This window comes from Leuciscus leuciscus, assembly GCF_965113295.1.
Source record: "Leuciscus leuciscus genome assembly, chromosome: 24".
In the NCBI taxonomy this organism is placed as follows: Eukaryota; Metazoa; Chordata; class Actinopteri; order Cypriniformes; family Leuciscidae; genus Leuciscus; species Leuciscus leuciscus.
In genome coordinates this window covers 13,096,029-13,111,210 of record NC_138723.1, presented here as the reverse complement: position 1 = coordinate 13,111,210, position 15,182 = coordinate 13,096,029, and the positions used below count along the sequence as shown (strand labels likewise).

The 15,182-nt window shown below is 37.4% G+C and overlaps 1 protein-coding gene across 1 annotated transcript in view; it reads right to left on the bottom strand.

Annotated features, from left to right (window-relative positions):
• lrrtm4l1 (leucine rich repeat transmembrane neuronal 4 like 1) overlaps positions 1-15,182 on the bottom strand; it is a 67,457-nt gene that overhangs the window by 34,679 nt on the left and 17,596 nt on the right. The window contains exon 2 of the mRNA XM_082158410.1: positions 5,771-7,413. Within this exon, the coding sequence (XP_082014536.1) occupies positions 5,771-7,413 (1,643 nt within the window). The remainder of the gene's footprint in view (positions 1-5,770; positions 7,414-15,182) is intronic.

The window sequence follows — 15,182 nt, the reverse complement described above, 5'->3', positions numbered from 1 at the left end:
CCAATGATTGTCGGAGTAGGTATGATAACAGTTATATTATAAAATATGTGGATGACTCCGTGATTGTGAGTCTTCTCCATGAACAGGATCCGAGGCATGGGTCATGGAGGACTTTGTGTTGTGGTGCGATCGGTTTTCTCTTCAGCTCAATGTTAATAAAACAAAGGACATGGTGACTGATTATAGGAGTTCCCCACCCAGTCCTCTGATGACAACAATTATAGGTTCAGAGATAGAAATTGTTGACACTAACAAAAACTTGTAGTCATTGACAATAAGTTGAGCTTCAAAAAGGTAGCAGGGAAGATCATTGGTATTGATCAGACTAGTCCTTCTCACATTTTTCATAATTATGTTTTCAAGAATGTTTGGCATGTGAAGGCTCACACAATGAAAGAATATTTAAAAGTTGTGAAGAGTTTCACAATTTCACTGATAATCAACTCATCAGTTTTGATCAACAAGCCATGCGCATTTAGTTATTGCACAAACTGTAGACAATTGTACTTACTCTTTTGCACACATGCCAAAACATATGCAATTTGCTTAAATCAATAAGAAATTCAAATTTGACGTGAATGAGAAACTGTTCAGAGATCTGAACTTATTGTTTTTGGGGAAAAAAACTAAATTGAGAATTGAGCCAAAGCGATTGAGAAAAACTGTAAACGAGTTGCAATTTTGCTACAGTGGGTCATCAAGGGTTAAAGACATTCAGAACTTTCTGATTATCAGAAATGCCCATTTATCACGCCAGGGCCACATTTTTGTAAGGTGCTCACACTTATTTATACTGACTTAGCTGCATCTTTTGTTCGTGTGTTAAAGTCTTGCAGAATCTTTTAAGTTCTCCATGAGTTTGAGCGAGAAAAATATGTCTCTTTCCTTGCATGTTATTGGGTTGACAGCCTGCCAAGGACTGAATTTAAGCACACAATATATATTGAAGCACAGTGGGTTCAGTACACCGCCTAACACTCTAGTAAATGCTGTTAAAGCACTGAGAACTTTTAGCAAATGGTGCCTACATAAAGCACTTCTGACAACATTTATTAAGAATTGTCCACGTAGTTTAACACGCTCTAAAATGCTTGATTATAATTGGTCAGTCAAGGTATTCTGCTGATATAATGACAAATATATATATATATATATATATATATATATATATATATATATATATAGGCTATGTATAAATAAATAAAAAATTGACAGTGAACTGGAGGTACAATAACACTTTATATTTGATAATAATTTACTAAAAACATTTGAATAAATAATACTGTTACGTGGAAAAGCGGACATGGGTATATTCTCAGGATCCTAATGAACAAAAGATTGTGCATTACATTACATATCCCATAGATATTTGAAGCATGCTCCCAAGCCGCACTGTGATTTTATTTTCATGTATTGCTAGTTTAGACCCAACACATCTGAATCGTACTAATGCATTCTGTGGGAAAGGAGCAGATGAATAAGCTCATTCAAGTCCAAAGAGCTGCCTGGGCTTTCATTCTTTCTCCTCACCGCTGCAGATTCCATTACAGACCAAAAGCTACAACACACTGTGATACCTGCTTCCTGCTCATGATCAGTGCATCTTACCAGCATCCACAGGGACGGCCTCCACTGTGTATGGGCTGAAATGAAAAGTTCTGAACCTGGCACAGCAACACTGTGCTTGCATAAGCAGAATGGGTGCCTGCTCTTGTATTATTAAACATCAGTAGAAAACAATGTAGTAACAAAAACAAAAAGAAACATTGAAAATGTTTCTACTGAGATGACTGAAAGGTACGGTAAGTGATATCGTTATATTTAAACTATGTTTTTTTTTTACCACACACATTTCTTTAATCTTTATATGTTCTTTTTAAATGTTTCAAAATAACTTTAATCATAAGAATAAATAGATACTCTACATAGGCTCATTCCTTAAAAGTTTTACTGCCTGAGGTTACTGTGTGCTTAATGAGTCAATTAGATGTTTTTAACTTGAACACATTGAACTCTAGAAGATGACAAAGACTTAAAAGGAACACTCCACCGTTTTTTCATATTAAACTATGTTATTCCCTTAACTAAGACGAGTTGATACATACCTCTCTCGTCTCAGTGCGTGCACTCAATCACTCTGGCGCGCGGCAACACTTTGATAGCACTTAGCTTAGCCTAGTTCATTCATTAGGATCCAAACAGAGATGAAGTTAGAAGCGACCAAACACCTCCACGAGTAGTTACACGACCAAGTATGGTGACACAAAATAAAACAAAACAAAACAAAATAAAATGTGGCGCTTTTCTAAGCGGGTAAAAGGAATAACTATAATGCCAGAGCGATTGAGAGCACGCACTGAGACAAGAGAGGTATGTATCAACTCGTATTAGTCAAGGGAATAACATAGTTTAATATGAAAAAACGGTGGAGTGTTCCTTTAAGAAGATATCTCTTTAGACTAAAAGTAAAGGCCCTTTCACACCAAATGCATCACTGTTAAATGGTCTTTTCACACTTGCCATTTTTAAAGTTTATTCAAGTGTGATATTAGTGTACTAATCAGTTACTACACTAAAAATAAGAAAGTATACTTTCATTCTACTTTTTGCGTACTTCTCAGAAATATACTTAAACTTACACTTAAGTATTTGACTTACACTGACAGAAAAAAAGTATATTTGGCCTACACTTATACTCAATTTTAATTGAGATATGTATTTAAATGTATAATTAATTATACTTGGCTTGTAGTCGTGTTTACTCTGAGTAACCTATTAAATACTTTTCCCCCACATAGTTTTACATACTCTTATAAACTTGCATGTTTTTTGGCATCCAATACAAACCGATTTGTTTGAAAACATAGATTTTTAGGGAAAACATACGTTCCTAATTCTGAGTATGTGAATTTCTGTGTAGTCCACTGGTAGTGTATATAGGAATTTACTCCAAATCTACTTGAAATATACCTTTAAATATAAAACTGTACTTTAAGTATAACTTAAAGTATAAAACTTACAGGTACTTGCAGTGTAAAACTACTAAACTAGTAGTTTACTGAGAGTATACCTCAAAGTGTACTTTCATAAACTTAAAAATGTGCCACAAGTATTTAACTAGTACACTTTACTATCAGTTCACTAGTGGTATATGTGTACAGTAAAAAAAATAAATAAAAAAAAAACATGTAAACAAGTTGTGTATTCAAATTTAAAAAGTATACTTAAAAAGTATACTCAAATTTCAAACTTAAAAAGTATACTTTTATAAACTAAGTAGGCCAATTTAGTCCCAAGTAGTATTGAAATAGTACACTTACAAGTATACTTCTAGTACAGTGATATTATTGGATCCCATTTTTGATGAAAATGTTGAAGGGATAGTTCATCCAAAAATGGATGAATTTGGGTGAATGTGTGAATTTACTCACCTTAAAGTTGTTCCAAACTATATTTTGTGCTCAGCAGAAGTAAGTCATGTTTGGAACAACATGAGGGTGAGTAAATGATGACAATAATTTTTGGATGAACTATCCCTTTAAGAATGTAGATGTAGACATACATGTATATGCAGATTAGAGACCATGTCTCACACAGAACAAAAGTGTGAATGTGAAAATGTATTCAAGCAATTTGACAACCACAGGTTTTGCTCTGGTATATGTACCTGCAGCAGCTCCGGACATCTTAATGGTAGATACATTTCATTGCAGGACGAGAAAAAAAAACACACCCTCTCCAAAGAAAATAAACTTCTCAGCGGGTGAAAGCTTGCATCCGATGTGAATAGCTCCATAGTGGTCACTTCTATTCAAAATCTTCTTGCAGACTGGTAAGGAGACTTTGGAAGGAAAAGAACTCCATTCAGCCCTGTCACCATCAATGGTGAAGACACTGGGGTGGTATAGGCCTACCTGGGGTCCACTCAATCAATAAATTAGAGTGGGCAGCAAATACACACTGCCTGTATAAGAAAGGGTTGCAGCACCTACACAGGAGGTGCCACAGGGCTTTAGCTTAATCAAGAAAGGTACCTCAGTTCAAGAACAAACCCCAATCCCTTGCAGGTGGTGGATGAAGGAAATGCTGTCCAGGCTCTCAGAACTCATGAAAACCATCAATATCATCGGGTTCCATGGAATTCCTTCTACCCTGCTGCTATCAAGGTGATCTGAAGGATCAGTTAAATGGAAACTTGAATTGTCTCGTATTGTATTAGCACGTCTCATTGTTTGTCCTATTATCTATGTTCATTGTCTCTCCTATTATCTATGTTCATTGTCTCATTAATTCAACTCAGTGACTTCATTGTTCAAAATAAATATTTGAAGAGATTAATAGCTTTTCTTATTCAGTGATGTTTGGTTACCTCCATTAGCTAATTTGAACAAGTACATTACTTCCAGTTTAGTATTTTGGTTTCTTGCCATATGCAGTTTCTCCTTTAAGTCTAAATAACCCTTTTTTGTTATCAGATATGCCTGGTGCACATCCATTTTTACTGACTATTCCTGGCTGAACTGAAGCAGACCCGCATCTTGGGATTTTGCATGACTGTTAAAAACTGCATCTTCACTTCACTTCACTTCACACTTAAGACTGTTCTGAACACTGGCGAAAACTTTATACTATTTCCCTAGCTGCAACGATGCCATGCCAGTATGATTAAAATATAACATTCATGTCTCCACAGTCTGGTGGCTGTTTGGTACATGAAATATATCCAAAATTAAAATGCAGCCTTTAAAATCTTCAAAAAGAGCTACATAAAAACCAATTACAGATTTCGACAGATAAAGAGATAGATAGGTGCTTTTAAACATGACATTAGAGAGTGAAGGAGGAGTCATTTTGGAGGCATATATCATTAGCCTGCACTGCAATTTTAATTATCGACAGATGTCTTTTTTTACTTCTTTTTTTTTTTAAGTAATTGCTGTACTCTCAGAAGCTAAATGATGCAAACCAATTCCCAATGCAACAGGCATGGTTTAGACTGTTTGAAAAATCATGTTTAACATCAGAGGTTTTCAGAATCCCGTTTAACATCTCAAGTGTATATGTTTCAAACACAAAGCATACTAATCATAATCATGTGGACAAACAAAAATGAATAAGCCTTTCACAAGTGAAATAACTAATGAGGCAAAAACCAAGATGCAGATGTGTGAGACGGGGCAGTGCAGGGAAGTTTTGGTAAAAGAACCATTGACTTCTGAATTATAGTTTACCTTGTACAGCAACATAAGGGATGCACAACATATCTGCAGTCATTTTGGTCTCAACCAATAAATATAACTTTAATGTTATCATTATCAGTCTGATAAGTAAAAAATATATATTTAATATGTTATATTTATTTTTATATTTAATATGATGTTTGACAATATTTACAGAATATTTACATGTAGAGATCTGGAATTTTAAAGGGAGTGTTGCAATCAATCACAAAAAATGCCAACTGTTACCTAACATCAGCCAATACTGGTTATCAGCTTCAAAATACAAATAATTATTGTATCAACCAAAAATATCCATTTGGTGCATCCCTAGACAATTTATATATCAGTTTAAAAAGTGGAGTCAAGGAAAGTAGACTAAATGAGACAATCTCTTGTATGAGTCATTTTAAAGGACCTAATGAGTCAAAGGTGCTTACACTTTCTCTGGTGAATATTTCCTGCATGCTCAATGAAGAATTTACCTCTATTTCCTGAGTTGTTCATTTGTTTGATCTGATTTGATTTTAGGCTGCTTTCACATGTCATACCTCACATTCCCGGGAGCCGGATATGGTGCAGGTGCAGGTACCAGTCCCATTACCCAGCACCTCCAAGGCTTCTGGCGTGGCTGCGGGGCTGTAGCTCATGTAATATTCCTGGAGCTGGGAGCTCAGGTTCTGCTCTGGCTCCTGACTCTTTTTCCTTCGCTTTCGGCCCACTGAACTCTGCTGCAATAGCCGGGTGGCACCCGGGTAACGTTTCCAGGAGACATAAATTACAGACAGGACAAGGGACACTGAGAGGAACAGTGCAACCCCACCCATTACCACTTTGTGAAATGACACGTCTTGTTCAGGAGCTGGTGTCACTAATAAGCTGTCAGGAGATGAGGGTGTCCATTGACGGGAGTCTCTGGGATCTATATTTGCATGGCTGGGAAAGGTGGGGCGTTGAGCCGGTCGAGGGTGGGGAGGAGGAACGGGCGCCTCAGAGGCAGGTGAAGGCAGGGGTGGAGACGGTGTTGTAGGAGCCATTGTCGGTTCAGTTGGTTCAGAGGTAAAGTCAAAATACTGATCAAAGGTCTGCAGATACAAAGGTGATTGAGCAGTAATTTCATAATCATCACAGTCAATGAAGTTCTTTGAAGCCTCCATGACCTTCTCCCCTTGAAGGTGCTTGGGACTGCTGCAGATTATACTAGTGTCCTTGGTGCCTCTGAAATTCTTGAGCCAGACAACAAGAGGACAAATGCCTGGCCCGCAATCCCACATGTTGCCTGCAAGGCTAATGGTTGTTAGTGAGATCCAGGCAGCCACAACTTCCTGAGACACATTGGGCAGTTTGTTAGACTCTAAGTTGAGAACCTGAAGATTGGGAAGGCATTGAAATACCACAGGATCTAGTACCTGTATCTCATTGCCAGAGATATCAAGCTTCTGCAAGGTATACCAGCTCCACGGAAGGCCTTGGTTGACAGCTCGAATACGATTCCACTGTAGGTACAGGGCACGGAGGTTAGCAAGGCGAGGAAAGAGAAAGAAGTTGATTCTTGAAAACTGATTATGCTCCAGGTGGAGTTCCATAAGTCGAGACAAACCCAGGAATGCAGTGCGAGTTAGAACCCGAAGCCGATTATAGCCCAAGTCAAGAAACTCCAAGCTTCTGCACTCCAGAAAGGCCCGGACAGGAATTGTCGTAAGCCCATTGGAGCGTAAGTGCAGATTCTGCAGTTTTCGAAGACCATAAAACTGGCCTGGCTGCAGCTCCTGCAACTTGTTGTAGGAGAGATCAAGACTGCGAAGGTTAGGTACTCCGTGAAAAGTTACACTATGGAGCTGTGAAATCCTATTGGAGCTCAAGATCAACTCCTTCAATCGCCGCACCCCCTGAAAAGCACGACTATCCACAAATGTGATTTGATTGTGGTCCAGGTACAGCCACAGTAGCTGGTTAAGATGGGCAAACTGGTAGGGGAGCATTGTGTGCAGGTCATTGTACCGCAGGGATAGACCTTGGCAACTAATTGAAATATTTTCTGGGACATCCTGGAAGCTGGCTGACTCACAATGGACAATTTTTCCCTCGCAGCGACAGCTATAGGGGCACAACCTTTCCCCAGAACTGAGCAGCAGCAGGGAGGAGGCTTGGAGGAGGAGCAGGCCTGCTAATCTCTTGTCACAAGCAACAGAACCTGAAGAGGGAAACAGCACAACATCAACTTATGATTTTTAACAAGAAATTTTATTTAGCTAAATATTCAGTTATCAACTAGTGTTGTCAAAAATATCGATATTTTGATAAATATCGATACTGAAATATCTGAACAGTACCAATACTCATTTCCCGAAGTATCGATACACCGATACTAGCCGAGCTGTCACTTTCACTTCTCTCCAAAGGCGCGTTGACAAACACCACACACGCACTCGTCTCATTCGCTCTGGTTAAATAGCAAAAGTGAAGTGAATGGAAAGATGGCGAGTGCGGTGCCTCTGCAACCAGCTTTGGTTGACAAAGGGCTCGTGTTTTTGAAGTTGAAAAAAAAAAGCAACTCCGAGCGGAAAAAGCGCCCGATGTCATCGCGTTTTTTTCCACTGTCCAATCGATTGAATGGAGAGGCAGGCCTTCCGTTTTAGTGATGAAAGCTAGTTGCTTGAATGCGATGATGGAGGATAAACTTGTGGTACTCTCGCGGGTTACCAGGAGCTTAAAGGTAGGGTAGGTAGGACTTGTCTAAAAAAAACGTATTTTCCAAATTTGTTTAAACTTTATTTATATATCAATACATAATTAAAATGTAAGTACTCTGAAAAAGAAAGTATAAAAATCGAGTGTCTGTAGACCTCTCACGACTGTTTTAAAGACAGCTCATTATTTCCATTTACTCCACCCCTTCCCTTCTGGGCTCCTTCCAAAGCCACGCCCCCAAAACACATGAACGCACGACTCCGACCGCTCTGCTGGAAGACGCATTATTTACCTGAGATGAGCGGAGAGGAGCGCAGTGCATGCAGTGACATCATGTCAGAATCACATGTAATAAAAAAATCTAACTTTATCATTATGAATATAAACAAATAAGATGTATTTTACTACTCACTATCAAGCTAGCATTGGTAAAGTTTAAAATATATTTTTTGGGATTCGCTAACGAGCTAGTTATATCTATAAGTTACACTGTGATGAAGATGAATTTCGTGTAAGATTAATAACATATATGGTGTTCTGCATGTAAGAGTTTCCATGATGAAAACATTGCTGACTCTAACTAAACTTAGCTAGACAATGACATCTTTGAATTCAATAATGAAATGCCTTTAACTGAAAATGTAATGTTTAATCTTATTATTATACATTACTGACACACTATCCTCCAATGTGATACTGTTAAGTGATTTGACACAATCTGTATTGTTAAAAGCACTAGGCCTATATAAATAAAGGTGACTTGACTTCATGTCGATCCAGTGAGCATTGTTTTCGCGTGTGATGCACGTTTGTGTTTAAATCTGTTCATCAAATAACGTTAATGTATTAACCAGCATTTATGCTTTTGAACAAGTGCACTACCTCAGGTCATTTTTGTTCATGTAAAATATACCTCATTGTCATGTTCTAGACTTGTTATATTTAGCTTTAAATAAAAAAAAAATACCTCTGTGTTTTTTTCTCTGTGGTATCGAAAATGGTATTGAATATCGATATTTTTCAAGGTATCGTATCGAAGTTAGAAATTCTAGTATCGTGACAACACTACTATCAACACTCATATAATTAAATGCTGCTTCCATCCACACCTACAATATTTTTGTGAAGTCAAGATGTCATCTTTTTGACATAACAGTTTAATTATCTTCTGTAAGTTTTTTTTTTTTTTACTTTTGGGGACAATCAGATTTTATTTTTAATGATTTTATTTTTAAATGAAACGCAGAATCATTTGCAGCCTTAATAAAATTTAATTAGCATTGATGTTCAACAAGTGAAATATTACCCAGGACTGAAATACTGTCATTCATAGGAATGTTAATGGTATAGACAGGGTCAATTTTCACAAAATCAGAACCCCAAAGGCATTTTGTGATTATTTATATTGTACAACATTTCTAGGGGTATTAAGGGGTGCTGAATCCAAATCTGCTGTATATGAAGCTAAAAAATGTCCCAAAATGCCTCAAAATTGAGAAATTCAAAATGGCCGCCACCACCAGGCTTAAATCAATTTTTCAGTATATCTTTTTGAGTAAACAAGGTTCAAACATGAAACAAATGTGCTTTTGTAAGTTTTCCTACATGGGCAATTCAATGCCATATTCAGATTTGAGATGTAATGTGAAGAAACTGCTTAGATATTGCAAAAATAGTTGTTTTTAACTATGAACTATTATTAACTAATTAATAATTAAGTTATTATTATTAACATTATCAGGCTACTTTTACTTAGTTTGTATTTTGTTTTGAGGTAAAATGTGTCAAATGTGCTGTAATGCACTCCCCCACCTTTGCCCTCCCCAATATCACCCCACCCCTCCCCCGAGCTCAGCCTTTCTCACACTTCTCAGAACGGCTGATCGGAAACATAAGACAGCTAACAGGTAAAGTCATTTCCAGTGTATATTTTCATAATGTGACATGTTTTCATAAACATCCCAAGGGGATCAATAACGTTTCTATCTATATATCTATCTATAATTGCAGTATATATTTTAGCATTTTTGATCACTAAAAGAAGCCTATTAGTGCGATTAGCTAGATGACATCAAAGTCAGTAAACTTAACACACTTGCTTTTACACTGACTGATTGGAGGAAAAACTTTAAATTTATTTCATTTAAAGGTGCTCTAAGTGATGTTTGGGTGACGTCACTTCTTGTTGACGCTTAAAGTATAGGTAGGGTGACCAGATGAGATTGGCTGAAATTCGGGACGGGGGGGGGGTCTATGGGTCTGGGGTGACGGGATGGAGGCTTCTATGATATTAGACTGCGTAGCCTATAATAAAAGATAATGAATTTCAAACCTGAACCAAACATATTTTTATTCAAAGATCAACAGTCTGTCATTATTCTTTAGTCTGCCACAAAAACAAACAAACATTAAAATCATGAACTCAAATGTCATTGTGAAAAGAAAAAAAAAACAATGACTGTTGTAAGTAACAGTGCGTAAATCAGACCTTTCAGTATAGCCTAACGCTAATAAGCTTAAACGAAAATAACGAGATAATTGTGTAGTGAAGTATTTTTTTGCAGTGCCGCGAACAATTAATCACAATCAATCACTCCTTTACGCATGCAGCACTGTCCTCGCGGCTGCAGCAACTTGCGCTCTAATAATAGGCAAAATAGGCTACAGAATAAGAATATTTCATTCTGTATTGACAGGTGCAATATTTGAAAATCGATCATATATTTTTTTTATTACATTTATATATGCATTTATGTAAAAACTTAAACTTTCAAACATCAAAATGTCATTTATTAATATGTTTTCATGTCAAAATGACATACAAACATCTTTTCCTATTCTATTTTGCCTGGAAACGCTTCCAACACGCTTGCGTGTCGCGTGAAAAATAGGCGTCGGTTCTATTTATAGCATGCACGCGTTTTCCGTGCGGCTCGAGGCGCGCCTGAGACGCGCGTGTCACGCAGGCAGTGTGCAAGCTCTAACCTGTTAACAGGGGAGCCGAAATAAAAACGGACACGCCACGCAGCCAGTGTGTCGCCGGCCTCAACCTCCGCAGACAGTTTTTAATGTTTATCAGACAATAACTACTCAAGATTTTGCTTTAGTATAATTTTCGGGACAGTTGGGGCCAGATTCGGGATTCGGGACAACAGTTTAGATTTCGGGACTGTCCCGAATTTTTCGGGACGTCTGGTCACCCTAAGTATAGGCCTTATTCGCAAACACCGGAAGTAGCTAACCGCGGCCATATTGTTGACATGACATCTGTCCTGCCCATAGCCGCACGCAGATTTGAGTTGAGGGGAGCAGTAGCCTAATGGCTTCATCTCTTCGGTATGAAGAGAAGATAAGCTTGATTGGTGTGGACCCATATCAAATAGACCCAATAGTCTTAAGTAAAGAAAGATCCATCCTTATTGCCAGCCGTAACTTATGCTGCCAACTCTCACGCATTCACCGTGAGACACACGCAATTGACACTTTTCACACGCTCTCACGCCCCACATAGATTTTCTCACGCACAGAAAAATCGCGAAGCAAAGAGGACACGGAGACTGACAGACTAGACAGGGCAGGTTACTTATGATAATAAAAAAAATCTCAGCTCTCAGATTCTGTCACTTTTATTACGAAATTCAAACAATAAACACAGTTTTGGCGCTTGTAAATGTGACGCGACAGATCCCTAGCGGCCCTTGAACCGATCATCTCTAGCTAGTAAATAAACACGAATGAACACTGAAAGATTCAGTACAACTTAACGAAGTGTATATTCCTCATTCATAATATCGACCAATCAATCAAACAAAGGGGTCAATAAAACAGTTGGAGAACAATTATGTCACATAACATTTACCTCAGGAAAGCCATTTGATGACCATAATATAGGCTATAGCACGTTAGTTGGCTAGAAAAAAAGAGCTATAGAGAGTATTTAGCTAAGTATGTGTACTATATTACATATTTATTATATTTTTACATATATCATTAAATAAAGTTGTTATTATAATAAAAAAAACGCATTATATCTCTCTGTATGTTTACAGCATTAGGTGAGTTGTTTTTTTCTTGAGAAAAATTAACGCCTATCTTATGTAGCCTACCTAATATTTATCCAAATGAGTCAATATTAAATCAAATCACAATAATTGAATTGAATTGAAATAATAAAAAAAGCGTAACGTTAGCTTACCAGAAATTGTACCATGTAAACATTGCAACATGTTGTCACTAAACCTAAAAAAATTCAGTTTAGTTACTAAAATGTTTTGACAATCACAATACACTTATTTTCATGCAATATTTTTTTTTTACATCCCCCCAATCCCCCCTAACATGTGGTAAAATGATGGGAACAGACTTTGCTGTGGGGAGTTAGCTGAAAGTTTAGCCTATATTTATCCTAGCTAGCCACAAGTCTCTCCTGCGCTGGCTCATCTCCTCTGTTTCCTTCCCTTCACGTTTTCTGACAGTCAGTATCGCATAAAAACTAACTCTAGAACAGCCGTGTATTACATAACACACCATCGCGCTGTTTAAAAAAATAAAAATACAGCGATAATGCCATGGATAATACCGACGCTGCCTCGCTTGTCAATTGACAGATTGACAGTTGCCGTGGTTTCTATGTCAACAACATGGCCGCCTCGAACATTGATGACGTAGATCGAATAAGAACTATTGTCAAACAAAACGGAGACTAGCTAGACCCTCCCTCCTCCTCATCCGCACACTAACTCCCCAAACCCCACCCCAAATCCTTCTTGTCGGTTATTGGCTGGAACAGTTTGTTATTTTTCATGGTGCGGGTGAGCCCAGTTTGTTTTTGTTGCCGTTTGTGGAGAAATTTAATTTCTTGTATGAGATGTAGTTTATTTTTCTGATCTTGTTGGCAAAAGATACACTGCTTCCAATCTATTGGAGGTATTTTGCTCCTTAGAGTAACATTTTGCAGAGTTGGGGTGGATGCAGATGAACTTCGTTTGGTATCTATTGGTAACTTGGGCCACGGAGGTATTGTAGGTGGGCCGTGGGAAGCCTTTCAATAGAAAAAAATAAAATAAATCATGAAGTGCATATACTGCAATTATTTAAACTACATAGATAGATATATAGATAGAAACGTTATTGACCCCCTTGGGATGTTTATGAAAACATGTCACATTATGAAAATATACACTGGAAATGACTTTACCTGTTAAGGCCTCATTATACTTCTGCGTCGGACCTACGCCGGAGCCTATACGCCGTAGGCAACGTGTTGGTTTTAATTTATACTTCTGCGTTGTTGTCCGCGTTGACGCGCACCTAGGGAGCATGTGAAACCCCGAGGGAGGGGTTCTGGCAGACCAATCACACCGCTTGCGTCCGCGTAGAATTGACGCGTTGTTAAATTTTTGGAGAGGTGCACGTCAGGGTACGCCGAAGGGTACGCGCGCTACACACAGCCTACGACGTAGCTACGGCGGCAGTTCGACGCAGAAGTATAAATAGGCCTTTAGCTGTCTTATGTTTCCGATCAGCCGTTCTGAGAAGTGTGAGAAAGGCTAAGCTCGGGGGAGGGGTGGGGTGATATTGGGGAGGGCAAAGGTGGGGGAGTGCATTACAGCACATTTGACACATTTTACCTCAAAACAAAATACAAACTAAGTAAAAGTAGCCTGATAATATTAATAATAATAACTTAATTATTAATTAGTTAATAATAGTTCATAGTTAAAAACAACTATTTTTGCAATATCTAAGCAGTTTCTTCACATTACATCTCAAATCTGAATATGGCATTGAATTGCCCATGTAGGAAAACTTACAAAAGCACATTTATTTCATGTTTGAACCTTGTTTAGTCAAAACTGAAAAATAGATTTAAGCCTGGTGGTGGCAGCCATTTTGAATTTCTCAATTTTGAGGCATTTTGGGACATTTTTGAGCTTCATATACAGCAGATTTGGATTCAGCACCCCTTAATACCCCTAGAAATGTTGTACAATATAAATAATCACAAAATGCCTCCAGCACTTTAAATAAGCACATTTTCAGAAATTCTGCCTAGTCTAGTAATAGTAATTGATGAAAGATGGTGGTTTTATTTAACATGCAACAATTTGCCGTTTTAGAGTGTTGCAGATTTATGTGGCTAATGAGAATCCTTGATATATTAGTAAGGGATAATGTAGTGTACTTGTGTTACCCTGAACCTGAAGTAATTTATTTTGTAATAATGTCCAGCTGACTAAACATTATAGCTCTTATTCAATGGCCACTAACAAAAGAAAGAAATAATAAATCACATTAAATAAAAATAGTAATACCATAAACATGAAAGATACAGATTTTTTCTTTGTTTTTCTTATGGGTCTTTTAGCCTCTTTGTTTGCTACTTATTTCAGGATTGGTTGACTGCATAGTTGGAATTTGTGGTTTGTCTGTCTCTCCAAACTGAGCGGTAATAGATCAGTTCATGAAATAAAACCTTCCCAATCCCTGTAAAGAATAGCACACACAAAGCTATTACTTCTGATTGATTTGTTTCTGACATCAGTCTCAGAAAATGAGAGATATCATATGCATATTCTATATGAATAAGATCATATAGATCTCATATTCTAGCGAAACATCATAAAAATCACCAGTATATGATGTAGAGTGTTTATAAAGTTCTACACAGCATAAGGCAAATCCCTATAAATCTGTTATTTAGTTTTTGGCACTCTCTTTTGAATTAGACTAGAATTACAGAAGGAGTCCCAAGAGAGTAATTTGGATTAATTTACTAAGGACCATTTTTAAAGCTTAGTAATTATCACCTATGAACTAATCAACTTTAAGATATGACTAATGACCAGCAATATCTTTAATGCCATATTTTATAGTGTTCTGTGGAAATTGATTAGTCAATTTAGAGCTGAATCATTACATCAAACATAATTACTCTGAAGCTATTACCCATGCTATTAAATGTGTTTCATATTGTGTTATCCATGCCAGAAAAAAAAAAAAAGATGCAAAATGGACAATTTCATTACAATCTTTTGCATCTCATACGTTTTAAGTGCAACAGGAATTTTCTTTGCCAGGAAAAAAGAATACAGCATATCATGCAGAACAAAGAAAAATTGATTGAAGTCTTAATGTATAACCATTCAGTTAAAGATCTGCACTGTGTGTACCATGAACTGATTGTCCACTGTAAAAAAGGATGACTGAGGCCATACAAGCATACACAGCAAACTACAGAGTCATCTGTTGTACCAAACTATAATCCCATTG